General features: G+C 41.2%; 1 protein-coding gene across 1 annotated transcript in view; it reads left to right on the top strand.

Moving 5' to 3' along the window:
- The window catches only part of tln2b (talin 2b), an 86,701-nt gene that overhangs the window by 50,716 nt on the left and 11,609 nt on the right, over positions 1 to 24,376 (top strand). Inside the window, exons 20-47 of the mRNA XM_080474327.1 lie at positions 1,005 to 1,171; positions 2,645 to 2,773; positions 3,970 to 4,083; positions 4,642 to 4,755; positions 4,871 to 5,005; positions 5,198 to 5,326; positions 5,911 to 6,013; positions 8,097 to 8,305; positions 8,734 to 8,853; positions 9,347 to 9,544; positions 10,010 to 10,149; positions 10,672 to 10,765; positions 11,224 to 11,313; positions 11,417 to 11,539; positions 12,572 to 12,715; positions 12,932 to 13,117; positions 13,245 to 13,385; positions 14,071 to 14,252; positions 15,340 to 15,472; positions 15,587 to 15,688; positions 15,814 to 15,984; positions 16,598 to 16,744; positions 17,807 to 17,908; positions 18,064 to 18,183; positions 18,840 to 18,986; positions 21,421 to 21,587; positions 22,015 to 22,198; positions 22,551 to 22,676. Coding sequence (XP_080330453.1) covers positions 1,005 to 1,171; positions 2,645 to 2,773; positions 3,970 to 4,083; positions 4,642 to 4,755; positions 4,871 to 5,005; positions 5,198 to 5,326; positions 5,911 to 6,013; positions 8,097 to 8,305; positions 8,734 to 8,853; positions 9,347 to 9,544; positions 10,010 to 10,149; positions 10,672 to 10,765; positions 11,224 to 11,313; positions 11,417 to 11,539; positions 12,572 to 12,715; positions 12,932 to 13,117; positions 13,245 to 13,385; positions 14,071 to 14,252; positions 15,340 to 15,472; positions 15,587 to 15,688; positions 15,814 to 15,984; positions 16,598 to 16,744; positions 17,807 to 17,908; positions 18,064 to 18,183; positions 18,840 to 18,986; positions 21,421 to 21,587; positions 22,015 to 22,198; positions 22,551 to 22,676 — 3,917 coding nt within the window. The remainder of the gene's footprint in view (positions 1 to 1,004; positions 1,172 to 2,644; positions 2,774 to 3,969; positions 4,084 to 4,641; positions 4,756 to 4,870; positions 5,006 to 5,197; positions 5,327 to 5,910; positions 6,014 to 8,096; positions 8,306 to 8,733; positions 8,854 to 9,346; positions 9,545 to 10,009; positions 10,150 to 10,671; positions 10,766 to 11,223; positions 11,314 to 11,416; positions 11,540 to 12,571; positions 12,716 to 12,931; positions 13,118 to 13,244; positions 13,386 to 14,070; positions 14,253 to 15,339; positions 15,473 to 15,586; positions 15,689 to 15,813; positions 15,985 to 16,597; positions 16,745 to 17,806; positions 17,909 to 18,063; positions 18,184 to 18,839; positions 18,987 to 21,420; positions 21,588 to 22,014; positions 22,199 to 22,550; positions 22,677 to 24,376) is intronic.

The raw sequence follows: 24,376 nt of genomic DNA, 5'->3' as shown, positions 1-24,376 counted from the left end.
AACAACATATCAGCATTCAGCGGTTTGAGTTTATTTTGTGGATAGACTATTGGTTCATACCCAAGTGTAGAGGATGTAGGTTGTAAAGCACCTTCATGTCTTTCATAGACTTCTCCTGGTGAGTTATTTTGAGCTGGTGGTGGGTGTTTGGGAAACACAGCCACTTATAGCAGCTGTGTGGGGAGATGTTTCATACGTCCCGAAGATTTTCTTTTATGTGAAAGAGGATGACTCACAAGGCACCTTCAGCTGTAAGAGAGCGTCAGAATGAATTCGACAATGTGACTTTGCAAGGCAGGGGTACTTACAGGAACTCAGGCTGAATATTAGGATAAATGAATATGCCTTATAAAATTATCATTGTCCACAACTTCTGGATAAAGACATTAGAATATGGAGAAAGGAATAAAAATCATCACTGGCTTTTTGATTTATTAAAATTCTTTTAACATAAAGTATTTGATGTGAATTAGAAAAATACAAGAATGTATATGTTTAGCAGTGTTAATGGCTATTAATTTTTGTGTCTTAAAATAGACACACTCAAAATCCACTATCTGATTGGAGTATGTACAGACATGTAACACATTAACACTGGTATTGCAACCTACTATTGCCATTTCTTAGCTTGGCTGCACATGCATTTCACATGTGTCAGTGTAAATCATGTGTGTGAGACACTGTCTTGCTGGTTGTTTTCCTGAGATTACCTTCATTACAAGCAACGTGTTCTTGACTCCACTAATGTAACAGATGAGGGCAACTCTGAAATGTCAATGTCAGTTCCAAGTTCTGCCTGTCAAAACAGATCTAGATCTACTACTGTCCTCACTGAAAAACAAAATGAAATAAAAATGGACACAACTCCTAATCAGTTTTGCAGCACAAGTCTAATTTCAGCTCTAACACGGACTCGCCTTATGCAGCTATTTGTCAGATCATTTTGACGTTTGTGTGTGCCATGCGGGTGGATGCACTGATGTGACGTTCACCTGTTTGAACAGGTGAGATGGTGCGTCAGGCCCGGGTGCTAGCCCAGGCCACCTCGGACCTCGTCAACGCAATGAGATCAGATGCAGAAGCAGAGGTTGATGTTGACAACTCTAAAAAGCTGCTCGCCGCAGCCAAACTCCTGGCTGACGCGACAGCTCGGATGGTGGAGGCCGCAAAGGTGAGAGATGGTCACGCTTATACTCATTTGATTTACTCTGTGGGAATGCATGGATGATTCTTATGGGAGCAATTGGGGGACGAGCACCTTCATGGTCAACACCTGCCCTCCAATGTTGAACTACCTTCATTGCAGGGTTGGGTGTTAAAATCTGAAAAAGCTCCTTCACCACCGCAGACAACATGAAATATTTAAGTAAGTCAGGGATGTTATCTTTGATGACGCAAGAGAGAAAGTCGGTTAATATTGTTCATCCCAGTAAATTTAATGTAAAATGATTTTGTGCACGATTGGTTTTGGTCCAATGAAGCCCATTGTTAGACGTGTGCTAGTTTTAGGCTTTTACTTGCTGTAACTGTCACACCTCTCATGGTTATGTGCTATAGCATATTTTAGAATAGATATGGGTTCCCATTACATCTGCATTGGATTTAATTGTAAAATGTGTCTTTTAGTAAGATGCATGCTATGTATAAATTACACATATTGATTTGTTACCATGATTACTTGTAAGACCTTGTAAATAAGGTACATTGTAAATAAAAAAGCTTTCTTATTTCTTTTTCTTTGCTCCCTGTTTAAATGTATCCACAATGTAATTGCAATCTTACTTTATTGTAGTGTAATTAGTTCTTCTTTTTCAAATTGATGCAGCAGAAGCATTTATCATTAACTTAACCTCATTACATCCTGTCAATTTAATCCCAACAATTAACGGTTCACATCTTAGTAAAAATTTCTCAGAGGTGTAATCGTGCTCCTGTATGTGTGTGACGTTACGATAAATGCAGCGTTGAAAGGGCTGAACTGAATTACCTTCCTTTGATAGAAAACCAGTCTTGGCATTGCCGTTTGCACGAGCTACCACATTTATTTCACATTCAAAATAAAAGGCTGCAGCATCACTGGCTCTTAATGAGCCTCTGGCAATGTGGAGCGGGATATTATCAGTGTGAAATATCCAGGCAAGTGAGGCAGAGCTTATGGCTCGTTAGATGTTTTCGATCTGTGACACATTAATCACCACATCACTGCCATTATCAAAGAGGAAGTGGAAATCTGGCACTGATGGTTTCCTTGGAAACTGTCAAAACGCTGACAGAGCTAAATACCTCTTTGCGTCTAGCGTACATTGTGGATCACCAGAATTGTATGAACTGTATTGAGATCTGATAGCTATGGTTATTCCTTCTATGTACAATACGTGTCGTGTGTGTGTGTGTGTGTGTGTGTGTGTGTGTGTGTGTGTGTGTGTGTGTGTGTGTGTGTGTGTGTGTGTGTGTGTGTGTGTGTGTGTGTGTGTGTGTGTGTGTGTGTGTGTGTGTGTGTGTGTGTGTGTGTGTGTGTGTGTGTGTGTGTGTGTGTGTGTGTGTGTGTGTGTGTGTGTGTGTGTGTGTGTGTGTGTGTGTGTGTGTGTGTGTGTGTGTGTGTGTGTGTGTGTGTGTGTGTGTGTGTGTGTGTGTCTGTCCTCAGGGAGCGGCTGCTTACCCAGAGAATGAGGACCAGCAGCAGCGGCTCAGGGAGGCAGCAGAGGGGCTGCGTGTTGCCACTAACGCTGCAGCTCAGAACGCAATCAAGAAAAAGCTAGTCAATAGGCTGGAGGTGAGTCACTGCAGTCAACATGTTTTCATCTCTGTGTTGTGTGCTGTTCAACCTCAAGCAAAGCGCAGACCTTCTCTTGCTTGGAAAGAGGCCATGCCAACATGTTTTTTATCCTCATAGTAGTCGAGAAAAAAAAAAAGAATTATAGCGAAGTAGCAAAAATATATTTAGATCTTTGACAGTGAGCTGAGAGAATCATACCCAAATACAAATCATGAGCAGTCTTAGTGATTTGTGATTTGTGGTCCGTCTATATCATGTTCACGCTCATTTTTCCCCTCCCATAACAAAGAACTATAAATCCCATTAGTGCAGTGAATGAGCTATCTGAGGGTAAAGATCTTTGTTTAGCCTTCAGTTTGCTCCTAATGACTACACCTCCTCTACTCTCCAGCGCCCAATGTTCAATTTCCCAGACACATAAACTATGCATTACCAATTGCTGGGATCAGCCTGCTATCAAACATGCATCTCAGTTTGCCTCTTTGCATCAGATGCTCACAATAATGGGACTAATGGTCACCTCCGTCAAGGTAACAGTGAGAACTAGAGTGCTCAGAGTCTCCAGGACTGCTTTCAAAGACATATTTCATTCTCTTAGGAGCCTTTGACATGACTAGTTGCATTCAGACAAAATGCTCCAGTTACTGTGTATATTTTGTCATTTACATTTTAATTTAAATCATTTGAAAGGATATTATATCCTATTGCAGCACATTAAAGAAACACTACAGTCAAAAATACACCTGAAGTACTCGTGCCGCTAATGTAAATCCTACACTCAGCGAGTCTTTATTCTCAGTATAATGATATCATGCATTTCTTTCCTCTGTTTCTTCCTCGCCTCCTCATGTGCTCAACAAAGAATATCTTCTCTGGTTTTCACACTTGTCATCACTTCAAAGCTTGTCTTGTGTCTATGAATTAATGTGAATATTTTTAGCTTTCGCTCTGGAAAAATAGTGAGAGGAAAGAAGTGTTGACCAACTCATTAAAATAAAGATTGAGTAATGCTATCCCCGCCATCTCCCTGTCCTTACAAAACCACCTGCTTGTTAGTGATCTGAAGCTGCTTTGGACTCTTGTCCACAGAACACGACGGCAAAATGCAAAACAAAAATGCATTTTCCTCTCAGCCAAGCACAGCTCTCTGGCTTTAACTGAAATTGTTTTTTACATTTGTCTCCTGTGAACAGATAGCGGCTAAGCAGGCAGCGGCGGCCGCCACTCAGACCATCGCAGCTGCCCAGAACGCTGCTGCGTCCAACAAAAACACCGTCTCACACCAGCAGTTAGTCCACAGCTGCAAGGTATGAAGAAAAGACTCTTTATCATGTATTCTTCTCTACTTCAATTGTGCTGATGTGTTTGAAAGTGCCTTTTTCTCTTTATTTTCAGAGGTTTTTCAATTCTCTTATCACCCTCTGCAAATTGACAATATTTCAAATAAAATCCTTGATTTGTTATTCAGCGGTACTGCATGCAGCTCCAGACTTCACGCTTGGGTTTTATGACTTTTTTGACTTTATTAGCTTCTGAGAAATTTCTTGAGGTTTACTATGTAAAGTTTAGATGTTGCTGCTGTTTTACTTTAGTTGACAATTTAGCGCTAATCAGACTTTTGTCTGGTTTGAGAGTTCAGCTGCATTCCTTTTTGTTGGTTGGTGAAGTAGTCCATATTAAGTCCAGGGGGTCATGGGTGTATACCTGGGTATCGTGTATGCTACAACATCGTTGTTGTTGTTGTTGTTGTGTGAACACTTCCTCCCAGTTGGGTGACTCATAGACTGTCTTGTCTTATTATTTTGGTTGCTAAACCAACCAGGCGTTGCATTTGAAGTACATATCATATGTGTGTTTTCTTTCAGGCTGTTGCAGATACTATTCCCCTGCTGGTCCAGGGCATGAGGAGCAGCCAGTCTCAGCCTGAGGAGCTGGGCCCTCAGCTTGCTCTCATCATGGCGAGCCAAAGCTTCTTACAAGTTTGTATTTCACATCCTCCGTGACTGTCTAATCACAACATCATAATGTGTGTGCAAAACGCTGCTCCTTCAGCGCTCATTAATTTCTTTCTGTATTGCTGCTACCATCCTCCAGCCTGGAAGTAAAATGGTGGTGTCTGCAAAGTCAGCAGTACCGACAGTGGCTGATCAGGCTGCTGCGATGCAACTGGGCCAGTGTGCCAAGAATTTAGCTACCTGCCTGGCAGAGCTCAGGACTGCCACTCAGAAGGTAACTGTACACAACACTGGTAATCATTGCAAATTTTGTCTCACTGATGCAGTGAATTTATTGAAAACTTGCATTTGTATGAGTCCTACTCTCTGAATGTTAACCAGAGATATGAATCACATATAGCATTCCATTCGGTCTGCTTTGCATAATTGATTTAGATTCATTTTTACTTTTCTATATGAATCAAAGGCCCATGATGCCTGCGGACCTCTGGAGATCGACTCAGCCCTTAAAACTGTGCAGACACTCAAGAGCGAGCTTCAGGATGCCAAGATGTCCGTCATTGATGCCCAGCTTAAACCTCTTCCTGGGGAAACCGTCAGTATACAATAAACTCTTTGCTTTACTTGGTTATTTCAAATATCTTCACAGTTCCGGGGCCACATAGAGCCCAATTTGATCTTGTGTGGGGGATTAAATGATGACATTATAACACGGAAATCACAAATGTCCTCAAATGTAAAAAAAAAAAATAAATCTAAAATAGCAACAAATGACTTGTTTTTGTGCTTTTCTTTTGACTCTCCACATCTGCTGAAAGAAGTTAAATCATCCTAGAGGCTAATCCTTTTACCGAGGCTTTTCCTGGGTAAAAGCTTCTCACTCCTCAGGGCACCTGTGCACTCCAGCTCTTTAGCGTATCTTCACCAATCCACCGTCCCCAAAAGGATCTGTTGTTAATACTGTTTAGCCAGCTTCCATTGTCGTATCATTATCTCTGTCTCAGTGGTATGCCCGCTACTCGTACTATAAAAACGATGTGTTCTCCAATTATTAAATTACAATCGACTATTAATTCAATTGAAGAATAAAGTAAATGTTTTCTTTGTAATTTCGGACCTTTGTAAGGTCAAGTGATTGTCAACTGTCAAATGGTTTCTATCTGTCATTTTGTTTCTCAGCTGGAAAAGTGTGCTCAGGATTTGGGAAGTACGTCTAAGGCTGTTGGTTCCTCCATGGCCCAGTTGCTGACCTGTGCTGCACAGGGAAACGAACACTACACAGGTACTGGGTTCTCTACAGTGTACAGGTCTGACAGAACTTTAGTTAATTGATGTATTCCAAGTTTTGTTCCAGAGGAACAAATGTATTTACAAGGAGATAAAGTTAAACATGTGCATGAAATATAGTAGAAATTCACACTCTTCTCTTACCTGATTGGTTGATTTTGCTGCCATTGATTTATAAAAAAAAAACAAAAAAAAAAAACTGATTTGTTTCCATTTTAAATAGTCCCTTCTTTAAATTGTGTGTGAGAGACTGAAGATGAAGCAAAGCAAGTGTGATACTGTGTTGTGCGATCTGTATTGCCTTAAACCCTTGGATGCCAGCATGGTTTGGCTGTTTGGCAATCAGTTCTGGCTCAAACGAGGATCCCGATGGAGAGCAGATGAAGACAGATAGAGAATACATTTCAAACAATGAGCGCTCCCAGGCTCGACTTCATGCTGTGGCCCAGGGTGCTGCTCAATTCTCATTAATCTTTTTTCATTGGATTTAACTTTATATCAGCGAACGCTTCACGTCGCTGGTTAATGCAATTTGATGTCATTTGCTGCTTTTTTTTTTTTCTTGCTCTGTTTGTAATAAGTTAAGGACAGCTCCCATATGTGAGCATATTTAATATATTAACTCATTTATTTAAACAATGAGGGCATTTCAGTGTCGTAGTTGGTTTAGCCTGTGGTGCGTCTCGCTCCTGAGAGTTTAATTTGCTAAATGTGTTTTTCAGCCTCAGTAAAGACAGAAAAGACACATGCTCTTCTATGTGTACTGCCGGGCTGCTGCGGAGTTAAATAAATAAGATCAAAATGAATATACTTAATAAAATGTCACTTTAAATTTCTGTAAAAACATGCTCGCTTACTCTCACGGCATAAAACGTTTCAGCAAATGGATTTATCTGTGAAATATTACACCTGTGTATCACGGCAGTGTCTTTAGTGAGTATCTGGGATGCACCTAAAGTTGCAGAGCTTGTATCATAATCCTTTTATTTATGTGCTGTGCTTATCTGAGGCTGCACAGGGCTGTCCTGGTTACCACTCTTGCTTCATAGCAAGAATGTCCGATTGGTCAGGGTTTTTTTTGGCATGGAAATCATTTGTTTTCCAAAAACCCCAAAACATGAATTCCAGGTTTATTGGTGATTCTAAATTTCCCTTGTGGCTTGAATGCGAGTGTGACTGTCTTTCTCTTTTTGTTTGCCCTGTCATGGACTGACCTCTCCAGGGTTTATGTGCAATGCCTTCACCAACCCAACACTGCAGGAACCTGAGTTGTGCAAAGGTGTAGAAGGTTTCATGCTGGAGATTCTCTTCAGTGTGTCACAATCATCAGCCGGCTAAAATAAAATGAAATAACATACTATAGCTGGGACTTTATTGCAATCATTTTGATACATTCATGAAAGGAAAAACAATGCGTTAAAAATGTGTCAAAAGGTTTTTGAATATGTTTAAACACATCTACTCAACTGTTATTTTATAGTTCATCATTCTCAGTGCACCTGATAAACTTCCTTTCATTTTTCTGAAATACAGCTCACATCAATGCAGCGACATCAGAAAGCAAACAGATATACTGTATATATATATATATATATATATATATATATATATACACAGTATATGTGGACACCTTGTTGACTTTTTCCAGAGCATTCACGTCTATTGAGGAAGGAAGGCTTTAGACGATTAAAAAAAAAAAAGTCACTGAGTTTTCATTCGATTTTCACACAGTTTAGTTTTTTCCAAAGGGCAGACATATAGTCTAGAGGAGAGTGGCATTGTCACTTCTATAGCTCGCATATCCAGTACTGTTACGATGGACATGAAGTATTTTAGTATGCAAAGCAAAACTGTTTATGGAAAAAAGGATTCTGGCTCATAAATGCATGTCCACTGAAATAATAATAATATTAATAAAAATAATTATAATAAGCGTTAATTATACAGATGTGTACCAACTGTGGGACCTGTGCCATGTTGCCAACCCCTGGTGTAGATGATGGATGGATGCTTCTTTGATTTCCCTCATGATTTTGTCTCCCTTTTTGTGCATGTGATCAAAATGTGGTTGTGTGCAGGTGTCGCTGCCAGAGAAACAGCACAGGCTCTAAGGACATTGGCTCAAGCAGCCAGAGGTGTAGCAGCCAGCACCAAGGAGCCTCAGGCAGCAGCTGCGATGTTGGACTCGGCTCAGTGTGTGATGGAGGGCTCGGCCATGCTGATCCACGAAGCACATCAGGCCTTGGTTCATCCTGGAGATGCTGAGAGTCAGCAGAGACTGGCACAGGTAGTGTGGGGCTTACTAATATATACCCATGAGGCGGTTGTGCTCGTGTAGAGATCGCATTGTTCTTGTCAGGCCCCTCTCTCCCTCCTCTACTGATTTGTAAACATTTCTTTTTTGCATCACAATCATTCCTAAGCGCTGCTATTTTCTCTCTGCTGTGGCTTTCTTACCACAGTATCCCTCTCTCAGGAGTACCGGAGTAAAACTGCTCATTCTCCTGCAGCCCCTCAGGGGATAAACATATTGTTTGGCATATATCTGTGACAGCGGCATAAATTAGTGACATGGATTATTGTGCACCACTGTGAGCTCAATTTGCATTTGAGATGTTTTTTTCCTTATATAGCTTTGCTCTGGGGCTTTGTTGTGGAGCATATTGTTAGAATGACTAATGGCGGTCCATTGACAGATGTTGTTCTCTGTTTCAGGTGGCCAAAGCTGTTTCACATTCTCTAAATAACTGTGTGAACTGCCTGCCAGGCCAAAAGGATGTTGACATGGCCCTGAGGAGCATTGGAGAGGCCAGCAAGAAGCTGCTAGTGGACTTTGTGAGTTCTGCTTCGGCTTTTTGAGGGGATTTCCTGATATCTTATATGTACTGAATGACACAGAACATCTGTGTCACGGGGCGGTGCTTCTGAGGCTGCTGGGGGACAGCTGCCCCCACCCCCACCCCACCCTCCGGGAGGCCATGGCCTGGGGGGGTGGGGGACCAGGCTCTAACTTTATTTTTGAGCTTGCAGCCATCACACATTTGTATGGCAGCGTAACAACCATGTGTCAGTGATAATTAGGCTTATATGCATTGTACTACCTATCATTGCTGTTTGAATCAGTTGAGTACAAAGCTTGTTTTTTTTTCCCCCCCGGCAGTTAACTTGTGACATGCAAATTTACAAATAAATCACCTCTTATGCTGTGACCTATTAAAAAATTCAAACAATAACTTATGAAAGCCTTCCAGATGAGAGTATCTCTATGTGAGCTCTGCTTTGATTTTCTTGTATCTGGTCTGATTGTGGGTCTGTTTTGCTTTTGAAGCTCCCTCCCTGCAGTAAGACATTCCAAGAGGCCCAGACTGATCTGAACCACACAGCAGCTGAACTCAACCACTCTGCAGGCGAGGTCGTCCACTCCTCTCGCGGAACAAGCAGCCAACTGGCTGCAGCCTCGGGAAAGTTTAGCCAAGACTTTGATGAGTTCCTGGATGCTGGCGTTGAGATGGCAGGACACACCCAAGTAGGTTTCTCAGGCATACAACTCCTTCACACTTCACTGAAAAGAGTTCAATGATAATCCACTGCCATCAGTGCTTTATGTAAGAGGTGGAGTCCGAAACCTCAAGGTAAAAGCCTCAGATACAGACCACATGTTCACGTCAATTGAACAATCAAGCTGTTTATATCATTCGATGATTGGACCCACTCATTGCATGCACTAACTCAGTCACTTGTGATTTTCTCGTTTGAGCAGTTTTGCTCATTAATTTGAAGACAAGGTCGGGAATTAAAGTTGATGTAACATGACACCTGAGGTTTTAATCAGCCTCACTCCAGAGACCTGTTGAGAGTGAAAAGACCATATCAGTTGGCAGAGCCACCTTAAATAGCTTTTTATTCAATTGTGTCTTTCATAATAATAGCACTGTCTATGAAAACCTTTTATCATCGACTAATTTTCTTTTTCTTTTGTATGCCCATACAGAGCCAAGAGGACCAGATCCAAGTCATTGGTAATCTGAAGAACATCTCTATGGCATCCAGTAAGCTGCTCCTTGCTGCCAAGTCGCTGTCTGTGGATCCAGGTGCAGCCAATGCGAAGAATCTTCTGGCTGTGGCCGCAAGGTGTGATCATTTTCAGATATTCTCCTTTGCTGTTTTTCTTCAGAAATACTATTACTGTGTTTGTCATAATCGTCCTGTTCTAAATATAAAGCCTTGCTCAAGATCTGGACCTGTTGAAAGTTTGGATAGATAAAAGAAATATCTCTCTGCTGAATCTGTATGCCACTCCGGAGACGTGTCTGCTCGGCATTGCTGGAGAGAGTCCGTATCCTCTCCTTAGTGGAGAGGAGCCAAGCTGCTGGTCTCACGGGGCTTTCGGCCTGACTGACTTCTCTCTGTCTAATTAGGAAGATGGAAGTCTTGGCCAGGGCCTGTCTGTGCTCAGCAAAGCTGAACACAAACTTTAGACAATCTCGGCACTCCTGTGTTCTGTGTTGTCCAATCGCTGTAAGAGGCCAGCAGAGCCACGCTTGCTTGGAATCAGGGGAACTAACAGTGTGTGTGAGTGAAGCCAGTCTGTTCGTGCATGCTGTGGACACATGTACAAGCTTAAGAGGCCGTGTGGCTGCTTGTGTGTTTCAGGGCAGTGACTGAGTGTATTAACCAGCTGATAACGCTCTGCACTCAGCAAGCAGCTGGACAAAGGGAGTGTGACAACGCCTTGAGGGAGTTGGAGGTAGTCATATAATGTACAACACACACATATTTCTTCATATTTCTGTACTAGCTGGCCCTGTATATTTGTTATCTGGAACGGTTCATAGAATTCACTCTTGTTTTCCATCAATTTTCCATCTTCATCTGACTCCCATTGAGCCATTTTATGTAGATTGACAAAAAAAAAAAAAAAAAGCTTCATTCGCAATACAAATTGAAGGACATTTTAGATTTTTAAGCCCACATTCACTTGGCTTGTATTGTTATATTACACATAATTGAAAATGACAACATTGCGTCCTTCATTATGATAATTCACCATAACATCATTTTCCAGTAACCTTGATTTACACTCATTGTGTTTGCCATTTTTGATTTATATTAGCCGGCTAATACATTTGTAAGAGCATCGTAACATAAATGCAATATGATGGGTCCATTGTGGTTGAAGTTATTACCATACATATCTGTGTACAGGCTGTTAGAGGTCTCCTTGATAACCCCAACGAGCCTGTCAGTGAACTCTCCTACTTTGACTGCATCGAGAGTGTCATGGAGAACTCAAAGGTATCAGGCATTCAAAAATATTGCATGCATCATCCAGCTCAACTGTGAAAGAGGGTTTAAAGCTCTAATTCGTACACATTTTCTCCATTTCCATGTGCCTCAGGTTCTGGGAGAGTCGATGGCAGGCATTTCTCAACACTGTAAGACAGGCGATGTAGTCGCCTTTGGGGAGAGTGTGGGTTTGGCATCCAAAGCTCTGTGTGGGCTGACGGAAGCTGCAGGACAGGTGAGATCACAACATCCCGCTAACTCACTCTGACTTCTTCTGCTCTCACCGCAGGTTCTGCTCTGTTGCACTTGTGTTTACCAGCTTATTGTAGTTAATATTTCAGGCTCAGAGTTTATCATGAAACTTACTATTTACAAAAACAAGTTGCTTATTGTTTTCATGGTTGGTAGACTCTACTAAATGTTACATTTAAAAAAAGGGTCAATGTTTTTGAAAGGTGGAAATCCTTTAAATCCAAACACCAAGACACTTATAAAGGAAGGTCTGTAAATCTATAAACTAAAGTCCTCATTGCAATAAATCAATGAGAACATTTCTCAAAATGTTAAACACATTTTTTGAGAGATATTTTGTCCACGCAGCACAGCTGCTTTCTGGAAGCTCCTGTGTTATGCCCCATGTATGCAATTTTATACTGTATTTTTATTCATTTTTATTTTTCTATATGACAAATAATGTAAGCTACACATATCAGAAAGTCTTAGATTAGGGGTGTCAAACTTGTCTTAGTTCAGGGTTCACATACAGCAATGTTTGATCTCGGTTGATGTTCCGTAGTTGAAGTATAAGAATGAAGCGTACATCCTGATAATCTTCAAAAAACAAGTGAGAGTTGGAATCTGAATCTCGCCTCAGTGTTTCTGTCTGCACTTGAATGTTGAAGATGCTTGCACCTTGTCATGAATTCATCCCCTGAAGCTTTGATGCTGCTGCTTTTTCGTGAGCAGTAAGGTAGCTGGCTTTCACTGCTGCATCACAGATCTCTCGGATCTGAGCGTCGTAGCCATCTGGTGTTCAGTTCTGGATCTCAGTGTAATGTTATGTCCTGTACTTTTACTGACACAGTAAAAGCCCAGTGGAAAAATTAGGAACAGCGGTTACCCTTATTAGCAGTTAATGTTTTCATCCTATGAACTATATGTTTGATAACCACTGTCTTAGACTGTCTAATACAACAAATCTAATCTTTTGTGAAAACAACATCCAATATGATGTGAAACTGATGCATTGTTCTGTTTATCCTTTTAGGCCTCTTATCTTGTAGGTGTTTCTGATCCCAATAGTCAGTCGGGCCACGAGGGACTGGTGGATCCCATTCAGTTTGCAAAAGCCCACCAGGCTATACAGATGGCTTGTCAGAATTTAGTGGACCCAGCAAGCAGCCCCTCACAGGTAAGAATGTTCAACACATGCTGCAAAAATGTTACACAACTGTTCCCATGTGGGCCTGTACGTGGGGCAGTGATACGAAGCTCTCATGTGACTTTAAATACTGAGTTTGAAAGGCGTAATACTTGATTGTTATAAAGTATTTATAAAGCACATTTTACCAGAATGTCCTAGTGTTTACAAATGTTTCTCCTTGTTGATTTCTATCTTTTTCTGCAGGTTTTGTCTGCAGCAACAATCGTAGCCAAGCATACCTCTGCTCTCTGTAACGCCTGCCGCCTGGCCTCCTCTAAGACTTCTAACCCAGTGGCTAGGAGACAGTTTGTCCAGTCAGCCAAAGAGGTGGCCAACACTACAGCCAACCTCGTCAAAACCATCAAGGTCAACTCCCCAACTGATCAAAACGTTGAGTGTAAACTTGTTACAGACATTCTTTTTCGTCCATTGAGAAGCAGCAGATGTGTGTATACTTCCATTCATACTCATATTTAGCCAAAATGGCAAAAGGTAATATGACTTTGTCTTCTTTCAGGCCTTAGACGGAGACTTCTCTGAGGAGAACAGGAACAGGTGTCGTGTTGCTACAACCCCACTCCTTGAGGCTGTAGAAAACCTGTCAACCTTTGCCAGCAACCCCGAGTTTGCAAGCATCCCAGCTCAGATCAGCAGTGAGGTATTTATCCATGTTTCTTTGCAGTGACCATTTAAAATATAATTTTTCATATTTTTCCAGCTGCTGATGACTTTAAAGAAATGAGAATCAATAAAGATCTCTCAGGAGATTTTCTGTTTCTTGAAAATATCCAATTTGCAAATATTTTCTCTGCAGTGGAGATTAAAAAACAGGAGTTCAATTTTTTGTTTGTGCTTATTTGACTTGATACTTCCTCTTAAATGAGCCAAAGCAGCTTGTACAGCAAAACATTGGGTTGAGGGTTGGATTGAGTTCCAACCCCCCTCCTCATTTATTGACAAGAAATGGCTCAAGGAGAAATATGGATTTTTAGTCTCCAATCTGGGTGGAACCGTTTTCTCACAGTCCTCTAAAAGCTTTATGGCTGTAATCTGTTGGAGGGCAGTGTTTAACGGCACTTTCTGCACAGCTGCACTAATCTTCAGCTTGTTAATCTAATTGTCGAGGGAGGTTTTGGCTCGTATCATAAAGACTGAAGGTGTTTCTCCATGCGTCTTTCTAAAGCTGCCTTTATAATCTCATCTCTCCCTTGTATTGCTCATTTTGATCTCTCCAGGGTAGTCCAGGAATATTAAAAACTCTCTGACCAATGTGGCGAGCTCCTTGCTGTCGAGGTGTTACCTGGGCTGTTGCCTCACTTGAGCTAATCCTTTTGTTTCCGCAGGGCTCAGCAGCACAGGAGCCTATTGTGCGCTCGGCCCGCTCCATGCTGGATAGCTCTACTTACCTTATTGAAACGGCCCGCTCGCTGGTCCTTAACCCCAAAGATCCCCCCACCTGGTCCATACTAGCAGGCCACTCCAGGACTGTTTCCGACTCCATCAAGAGTCTCATCACCTCCATTAGGTTGGTATTAATCCCACCGATGTCCACATCTGTCTCTGCAGGATTATCCTGAATTGAAGTTTATCAAGGTTTGCTCACAGTTGGAGGGAAGAAAATTGTTCCTGAAAACCTGAGGGCTTATTCTGTGATTTCTGTTCAACTAAGCAGTAAATTGCCACATTAGCTTTCATCTGCTGAGATCCCTGCTGCTTTGTAATAGATTAGCGGACGTGACAGAGCAGTTATGAGAGGATGAGACTGTGGATCTAAAACACATTTCCCCATGTGGTGCTCCACCTATTCTATCTTCATCGCCATCTCCTATTAACTCAGGCATACTACACATACCTCACAGTCGCCAATCCTTTAAAAGGATGTTTTATTTGACCCTGGCTCTCTGCATTTTTAAAGTAAATGTACTCTTCACACCTTCTTGTTGAGTGTTAGTGAGGGAAAAACTTGTGGAAAATATAAATCGCAGGCCTGCAGGCAATCAGCTGAGCATCGACAGTGTTGCCAGTTGTCTGGTAACCATGATGAAGACAAGATTTCAGGAAGCCTTTGCCCCCGGCAATAAATATTAGACGACACATCAATTAACTACATCTTGATCTGTGAGCTTTGAAGCGCTGAAATGTGAGGTGGACTGTCTGGGTTGAAAGACGATGCTGCCGAGTCTTGTCTCTAGGGTTTGTCTCAAGCTGAACTGGTTAGTTGTTTGCTGATAAACATGAGCGTGGTGTTGGTTTTTCAATCTATTAAAGCCATAATAAAAAGATTTCTACACTAAAGAACCACTATATAGAATTTAGTGGTGTCAAGCAGCTGAATAACCCTCTGTCACCTTATCCTTCCAATTGTGAAACTAAGGTCCTTCACATGTTGTAAAGCTTATTTAAAAACTAAATAAATAAAGCCTAGAGCCAGCGTTAGGTTGGTGGAAGTCCTTGTGAAGTGAGCAACAATGGAGGAACTCAATGAACCCCATTTGATGCAAATCTGTGCATCATCACCGAGGCCTCTTTCACGAATTACACTTCTTAGCCACTGACCCATTCGCACAGGATTGTGGGCTTATATTTGTATTTTTCAACATTTCTGGTAACAGGGACAAGGCACCAGGTCAAAGAGAGTGTGACTACTCCATTGATAGCATCAATAAGTGTATCCGGGACATTGAGCAAGCTTCCCTAGCAGCAGTTGGACAGACCCTGCCCTGCAGAGATGATATCTCCATGGAAGTGAGTTCAAGTATCCCGTCAGCTCTATCTTTTGTGAGCGAAAAAACTTAATGGAATCTGTTGTCTTGCTACCGGAACTTACTCTGTAATTTCCGGCTGCTGTAACTCAACCAGGCACTCCAGGAGCAGTTGACATCGTCTGTACAAGAGATTGGGCATCTGATTGATCCAGTCTCCACCGTGGCCCGAGGAGAAGCTGCACAGCTAGGACACAAGGTACTGGACTGTCCGTATATCTTCTGGTCCTCCTCAGGATTAAAAAGAAAAACTATTTCTATATGTCATCTGTGATGTGGTTCGAACTCCTTGTTGCATTGATCTTTCTACACTTGTTGTTGCAGGTGACCCAGCTAGCCAGTTACTTTGATCCACTCATTGTGGCATCAGTGGGCCTGGCCTCCAAGCTGCACGACCACCAGCAGCAGATGACCATCTTGGACCAGACCAAGACCCTGTCCGAGTCCGCCCTGCAGATGCTCTATGCTGCCAAGGAAGGTGGTGGAAACCCAAAGGTAGGAAGTGATTTATACTGTTCATATAGCCACACTACATGTGGATTACCATGATGTGACTGTAATAACACGAGGAACTTTTTTCAAGCAGACTTTTAATAAATTGATCATTCTCATTTCTCAACCAATATTCCTCTATCTGGTGAGAATCATTTTGCTTGTTTCCAAATGAGCAGACCTTCTCCCCAGGATTTTTACCAGGTTTTCTTGAGCCCTGGTAATGTCGAAATTGATTATAAGATTTTAGTGCTTTTTCTTCATTGCAGGATATTATACTGTTCACCATTATAGAGAAGAAATACTGAAATGACCTTGTGAGATATGTATTTTATCTCATCAGAATGCCCGACTGCCACTACTGTGTATAATTCTCCTCTTATTACAGCATTTGTGATATATTACACGTCACTGTTTTATAACACGTAACCTTTGTTAAATATGAATATATTGAATTAAAGTGGTGGTGGTACAAGTCTTTAAAATCCCAGCCTGATGAAGTATCCCTCTCGCGCACTGTAGGGACGCTCTGCAGAAGTTGTCAAGCTGATGAATTTCCTTCTGGCGAAACCAAGACTTTGTCGCAGAAACGTTAATCAGCTGACTGTGTCCTCAGGCGTCCCACACCCACGATGCCATCTCAGAAGCGGCCCAGCTGATGAAGGAAGCTGTGGACGACATCATGGTCACCTTGAATGAGGCGGCAAGTGAGGGTGGCATGGTTGGCGGCATGGTGGAGTCTATCGCAGAGTCCATGGGAAGGGTGAGTGAGGGTGTGTTTAAAGAAGAAAGAAGGGGGGGGGAGTGCTACAATGTCCCAAGAAGTCTTGTCAGGTAGTTTGAATGAAATCCAAGTTGACACATTTCCATATCTTGTTTATCTTAAATGCGAGATGAGGAAGGAGTAATTTCACTGTGGGTGTTCGCACAGTGTGTCCTTGCCAGTGACTCTCATTAATCCACTGGCTAACAAGCTGACAAACCACAATACACAGGTGATGTTAGCTGTCAGTCATCCTGCTGGGAGACCTGTCAGTGCGTTGATGTGCAGATAATAATTGTCAATCGTCCACACATACTTGGACATAATACATTTGCCTCAAATATATTTGCCTCTTAAATGTTATTGTCTCTCTGTTTCCGTGTGTTTTGTTATCATAAAATCCACAATGTAGATGTAGCATAGTGAACATTAAAAAGTCATTCCTTCATATATAGTGAAGCAGAATATAGTTTAGAGAAGATTCACTTCTCAGTGATAAGCTTACTTAAACAGTAGGAGTTCCATTTATTGAAAAGTTGCACCTATAATGTCTTTGTAGATTTCATGGTTTGCCATGTCATTCCACAAGGGGCATTTAGGGGTACTAATTACCACCAGGTCGGCCAGGTTCTGCCCACAGGCCTTGTGTTTTGATGCCGATTGTCAATCGGTATCCTTTACTTTGCTGATAAAGAAAATTGCAAGCAAGATATGTACTGAACTGTATTATTTTCCTTACTGCACACATAAGTTATATTAAAATGCAGATTTTCTAAGCTATTAGACTTTCCGTCTACTGCATCCAACTTCCCTCGGGTTAGTGTTTTTGAACCAAAATTAAGGAACAAGAAGCTTTTGTTAACTTGAATTGCATTTTTTTAAGCAATTGGGAATAAAATGTTTCTTCAAGTGTCTCGTTGAATGTTCATGCTGTTAGGTTACTCTTTTGAATAGGCCGTATTATAACATGATATTTTGGAAGACGGGAACACTTACTGCAAAATTACTAGGGTTAGCTGTGTAATTACAAAAAGAAATGCACCAATGGGCAAATCTTTTCAGCTGGATGAAGGAACACCTCCTGAACCTGAGGGCTTCTTCGTAGACTACCAGACCACCATGGTGAAGTTCTCCAAGGCCATTGCCATTACTGCACAGGAGATGGTGAGCAATCCAAAGCGTTGGATTAACTACTGCACTTCACTCCTGCCTGTGTTTTCCATCATGGCTCCAATTTTCAAAGACAATATTTGACAGTGGTGATGGAGAAAGATTCATCTTTCCCTTCTGCTGATGATGTATGTCCTTTCTGCGACCAGATGACAAAGTCGGTGACCTGCCCTGAAGAGCTCGGTGGCCTTGCCTCTCAGGTGACAGTGGACTATGGACAGCTCGCTCACCAAGGACGCCTCGCTGCAGCCACTGCAGAGCCAGAGGAGGTGAGGGGCCACATTTTCTCTTTTCAGAGGTTGTGGGGGGAAAAGAAAATCACCTGAGACTGAATCCATCATGCAATATTGTGTGGCCACTGTGTCTGTGAAATTGTCAGATTGCAATATCAGCTTCATCAAAATGCTTGTGGATGTGTTCATTCACACATTGATCAGACCAGATGTTTGCACTTCTTTTGATGCGATGCCTCTTCCTCAAGGCTGTGCCAGTTACATGAGATCAAACAGAAATATATACCCCTCAAGCATCCGTCTATCTCAGCGCCCACATACTCTTTACCTTTGTTGAGTCCACATTTCAAAAATGTGTTGAAATATTGCTCTAATCAGTACATGGCTCTTATCAATATCTTGTGTGTAACTGGCTGTTGGAAACCCTGCTGGTTACCATAGCGACATTGTGCCTCTACAAGTCTAAAAGCCTATGGTGATGCTTGTAATGAAGTACCACCCACCCGTGAATTGCAGTCTGGAAATTAAAGGTGTAGTGCCAGCATTCCCTCTCTGAGGGTGCTTGAAATCATTTTTCATCCACCCGCTGGGTAAGAGATATGCCAGTTTAGGAGATGACCACGATACTGTAGTGTAGGGACACAAACCAGAACATGGATGCTGTGTAAGCAGACACCTGGTTTTGCTTTCAGGTTGGTTTCCAGATAAAGACACGGGTGCAAGAATTGGGCCATGGCTGTATCTACCTGGTCCAGAAGGCTGGAGCCTTGCAGCTCAGCCCCACTGACAGCTTCTCCAAGAGGGAGCTCATCGAGTGCGCCCGTGCAGTCACAGAGAAGGTAAGCTGCATGGACGCCCACCGGGACAGCATGCTCATAACTCATGCAGAGACAAGTGTATTTTGAATAGGAATGTTATCATACTTTGCTCTATTTATTATTTGAAGATTGGGAACAACCTCAACGCATCATTTGCATTTTTACTAATGTGAATTTCTTGCAACTTGAAAATTAGTGTTGTGTGTGCATATTATATATGGCTATTTTTAAAAAATGTTTAGGAAGAACTACTTGAAGCGTGAGGAATGATTTGTTGTATTATAGGTGATGTGAGCTTTGTATTTAAATTCTTAATTACTATTTATTCTTTCTTTTTTGTTTTAGCTTTAAGTGCAGGCTCATTGATGAATAAGGACATATTTCCAGGGGGATAGTTTTAGTGTCTCTTTTTTTTTCAGGTGGTAATTATTTGTGCTTTGCTGTATTAGTGTACCACTCATGAGAGCACGCTCTCCTGGCCACCCCTCACACTGTGCACTTAGCAATAATACTAATGACTCTGATGTTGTGACCCTGGCAGCTTGCAGCCATGCTGCTCGCATATTTTCTCTCCACCCAGGGGCGATAATTTGATTCGGGGCTCATATCATACTTGAATAATTTGTATTCTCACTATCCCTGAAATGTGAAGCCAGTGGCTGTACCTGGCTCTTGAGGGATGAGCACACAGACGTGTTGAAGGGTGGTATGTGATTTGCTGCATCAGGCTCATTGGCGTCTCGTGATATTACAGCAGACTCTAAATGGTTGCATGATTCATCCTATACAGTGAAATACAAATAGAAAAAAAGATAGAAAAGGATATTAAAAGGTAATGAATGGACTTGCAATTGCATATTTATACTGCTATATTTCATTCAACCAATCAAATCTGATGGAATCAACAAATGTCACACATTTTTCACTTTTATGATAAAATGTTTCTAAATTGAAACTTTCTCTGAAAAAGCTTTTACACTCAAGGTTCCAGTCTGTACAATTGTACTGCCCCACAATAACATGATATTAACAGATAAAGTGCAACGGATCTGATTTAATACAATATTAGCACATATAAGAATGGATTCTGTGACTATTATTACCTCTGTGTTGTTGGTATAGAGGTAAAGTCAAAGTCCCTATTATGGCCCCTTGTCCTAAAGCACAATAGTGTCAATCTCATTTTAGTCCAGACAGCACCATTCAGTCCTAATGGGTCAGGATCAGTAAAATGACAGCATAACAACCTTCAAATACCTATTTTTGGTGAACTCCAAATGTTCCCATTTGTTTTATAGCAAATAAGTACAATTACATGCTGAAAAACTTTACATTAATTTCAAAACTTTTCCCAAAAAATTATTACAGAGGAAAATAAGAGCGGTTTTAACAATGCGTCATGGTGCAAAAAACATTTTGCATGATGTTTTAAACTCACCCTCACATGTGGTTTTGACAGTGATGATGCTTCACAAACAGTAAAGTTGCAAACTTTCACTGCTGAAGCACTGATTTTTCAGCTCAGGTCTCATTGATGGTCTATAGTTCCTACATTTACATCACAATGTGTGTAAATTATTAACTGGAGTTTCATTAAATGAGAGTCAATATTTTTGAAATTAACACTTTTCAAAACAGTCTGACCTGCTTTATATGCAGCTGTGCAAACTCATTTATACAAAGAAACAATTGTTTTATCACTACTAATAGGAAAACTGTTAGAGTTTTCATTAACTGCCCAGAACAGATATCATGGTGTTGGTGTGAATTGTTTGAGGTCTACATCATAACTATTGCAACCTGCTGGTAAATAAATACCTGGAAACATCATTTCAAATTCCATGTGACCCTCTGAAAATGTTTAATGGTAGCAAAACAATACATCTTGAGTCTAAAGCAGGATAATGGCTCATGAGAATCTGTCTCACTGGAGGGAAGGACTCTGTGATTAGGAAGTGGTAAGCAGATGCTCTCACATTAGAAAATCGGTTAAGCATAATCAATAACTTTCTCTATAAAAATGCAAATGGAAGTGTTTAAGAGAATCTGGTCAAAATGGGTTGGGTGCATTGTTTATTAAGAGCAAATCTGCTTTAATTAGGTTTCCAGTGGACTACAGCAGAACCTCTAAAGAGCAGACGTTCATAGATAATGATTGACATAATCAAAATGTTCATTGTTACTTACAGTATAATGGAGTGGAAAAAAATAGGGCAAACGGCTCATTATGACTTTTGATGCTGTTATTTAGGTTAAGTCTACCTTATTAAATACTTATGTAGGTGTGATTTGTATATGCATATGTCTCACAAACCAGGGGTACAATAAATCACCAGAACAAATGAAATAGAAGAAATAAAATCAAAGAGGCCACGGGTATTTTTGGCCATCTCACTCCCCTGCACATAATGTTGGAAGGGCTTCTCTGTCTAACTGAGTGATTCATATGTTCCAGGTGTCCTTGGTACTGTCTGCACTGCAAGCAGGCAACAAAGGCACCCAGGCCTGCATCACCGCAGCCAGCGCCGTTTCAGGAATTATCGCTGACCTGGACACCACCATCATGTTTGCCTCTGCGGGAACACTGAACCCTGAGACTGAAGAGTCTTTTGCTGATCACAGGTGACGTGAGCAACATGAGCAGAGATATGGTGTTAAATCAAACATTTTCTTCAGAGATATTACAAAAAGAGCAATAATATCAGATGTTAAAACATATGTTCTAAGTTTTTAAGAGTACAATGGGGGGGGGAAATTGCATATTTATTGTATTAAGATTTTTAGTAGCGAGAATGTTACTCTGCTTCTTGTACTCCAGAGCTCCATTTTTCTTTTGGTGATTCACTCAGGGGAAGTGCATTTTGGCAATAAAGCTAAATACTGAGATGCAATTCACGTAATGACTCAAAATTGAATATCGGTCCTACAAAGCAAGCATTTTCCTCAGAAAGCACAGAGCCAGTCTGCTCTCATACTGCTGATACTTGAATGAGAGAGCTGAGCAGATTGTGACCCGCGTGTGTGTGTGTGTGTGTGTCTCATTCCTCAGGGAAAGCATCTTGAAGACGGCCAAGACGCTGGTGGAGGACACCAAGCTGCTTGTTGCTGGAGCTGCGTCCAGCCAGGAGAAACTGGCCCAGGCTGCTCAGTCTTCAGCCAAGACAATCACACAGCTCACTGAGGTGGTCAAACTGGGAGCAACCAGCATGGGCTCGGAGGACCCCGAGACACAGGTGATGAAAACCTCAACGCACTCGCACACTAAAGAGGGATCCTTTCCAGGTTCAGATGTTGAGCTGTGTTCCTTTTATTTCAGCTTAAATACGCTTCTATTTCCTGTTATCTTAATGCTACTTTTTGTCTCCTAATCTTTCGGTAGACCCCATGTTAGATTTTCCATATAATTGAAGCTTCATCTGATACACACCATGTGTAAGCCTTTATCTCTGTCCTCCAATAACTCTGAGGTATCATGACTAGGTGGGAGCGATAAGGACTGCAGTGTTAAATCCCCTCCCCGGGGAACAACTGATAAACCTATACTCTGACCATTGTGCCATATTGATTCTTACTTTATCTCCTCAGGTGGTTCTGATAAATGCAGTGCGGGATGTGGCCAAGGCTCTGGCCGAACTCATTGGTGCCACCAAATGTGCCGCCGGCAAACCAGCTGACGACCCGTCCATGTATCAGCTGAAGGGTGCCGCCAAGGTAAAAAGGGGGGAAAAAAGCAGGCTGTGAAAAGCTATTGATTTTTGAAGCCATTTCGATTCATCATTCAGCACATGCCCCCTTACTGACGGGATACTTCATGTAGATATGTGTTCTACAAATGCACCCTCGCTACTATTGCTGTTTACTTTGATGCACCCAATAATAAAGCACAAAGCTTTTTTTTTTTTGTACAAGGATATGACGGGTGTTATCATGGCAGGGGAGGTCTTTTCTTTTTTTCCTTTTTTTTTTTTAAAGCTGTCTTATCACTGAGATATACTGCGTCCAAACATTTGTGTGAATAAGATAAGGGGCTTGTGTACTTTGCTGAGAGCTCGCTGTATCCATACAGCTCTGGAGTAACACAGGTAGTGTAGTCGTGTGCCTGCTATCATATCGTTAAGCTCAACCTTATAATTCTTGACTAAAAAGATAATGTGTGCGAATCATTTTCGCATTTGTACAGGGCAACGAAGAAAGAGCACAATAGAAAAAAGATACAATATGAATTTTTGATGCATATATTATTATTTTTAAATGTTTTATTTTGCAACTATTAAGTTAAACATTTCAAGAAAAAGTCATGTTTGCCCCAAAGACTAAATCAGCCTGTGTCGACTACACAAACTGAAGAGTCATATTTTTTACCACTGTCTCAGTTCTGTCACAATGAATATTAATTACAAAATTATTTGCAGAAGCTCAAAATGCTTCATAATTGAAAATGAGAAGGAAATTTTAAACGCCCAATCTCTCAGAAACATGTGAAAAACATAAACATACTCAACAACTATTATAAAAATAGTAAATAAGTAAGATCATTCTTTACCAAAGAGGTTTTACATTTGCTTTTTAAAACTGCTAACAGATGGTGCCTGGTGAACATCAACTTGTGTTTCATTATGATATTTTACAATAAAGCAGCATTTGCAGATCTCATTTTACAATCAATTATAAAGGCAGCCATTGGCATGGTGCTGAAACAGGTGTTATAAAAGCACATGTCCAGTGGCTGAGAATGGCACAATTATTTTCATCCGGTGAATAACCTCAGGTCCAGTTACTTTTAATGCACCTACAGCACTTTAACTTGTCAGCTGTTCGTGTTGCTGCTAAATCTATTTCAAATATGCTCTGTTTGTTTCACCCACTAGTTTAGTGATGTTTAGGTTCATTTCTTTATATGAGCTTCAGCAGTTTGTTTTGTACTTCAGTGACCAAATAGCTAATAAAGCAGTGCAAGTGGCCAAAGTAAAACATTATACTTTCAGTGTTGCGGATGTGGCAACAGACATTCTTTGCTTGTGATCATTGCTGCGGACATTTGGAATTAATCTCCCCAGATCGAAGTAGTTAATGCTCTTGATTTTGTTTTTCTTAAAAAGCTTGGCCTGGTGTTTTAACCTTTTACTCACAAGCCACAGCACCTTATACACCTTGATTGTACTTTTTCCTTCCGATCTGCCTTCATTTTTATCGTCGATTCGATTGCTTAAGATGCTTCCAAGAGATTTACATTTGTATTAGCATGATAGCATCACACTGCTGAGAAATGTATTTCTACAGTGCTTCTAACAGAGAAGCATCAAAAAGTGCTTTACACCCTATGCAAAACAAAACACACAAGAGGGATTGACTTTCACTGAAAATGAAAATGACAGACTGCACATTAAAAATAATGGATACTTCAGCTGCTG

Source organism: Lipophrys pholis (genome assembly GCF_963383615.2).
Source record: "Lipophrys pholis genome assembly, chromosome: 11".
NCBI classification, from domain to species: Eukaryota; Metazoa; Chordata; class Actinopteri; order Blenniiformes; family Blenniidae; genus Lipophrys; species Lipophrys pholis.
Note: the sequence above shows the minus strand (reverse complement) of the source record. Positions and strands in the feature narration are given on the sequence as shown.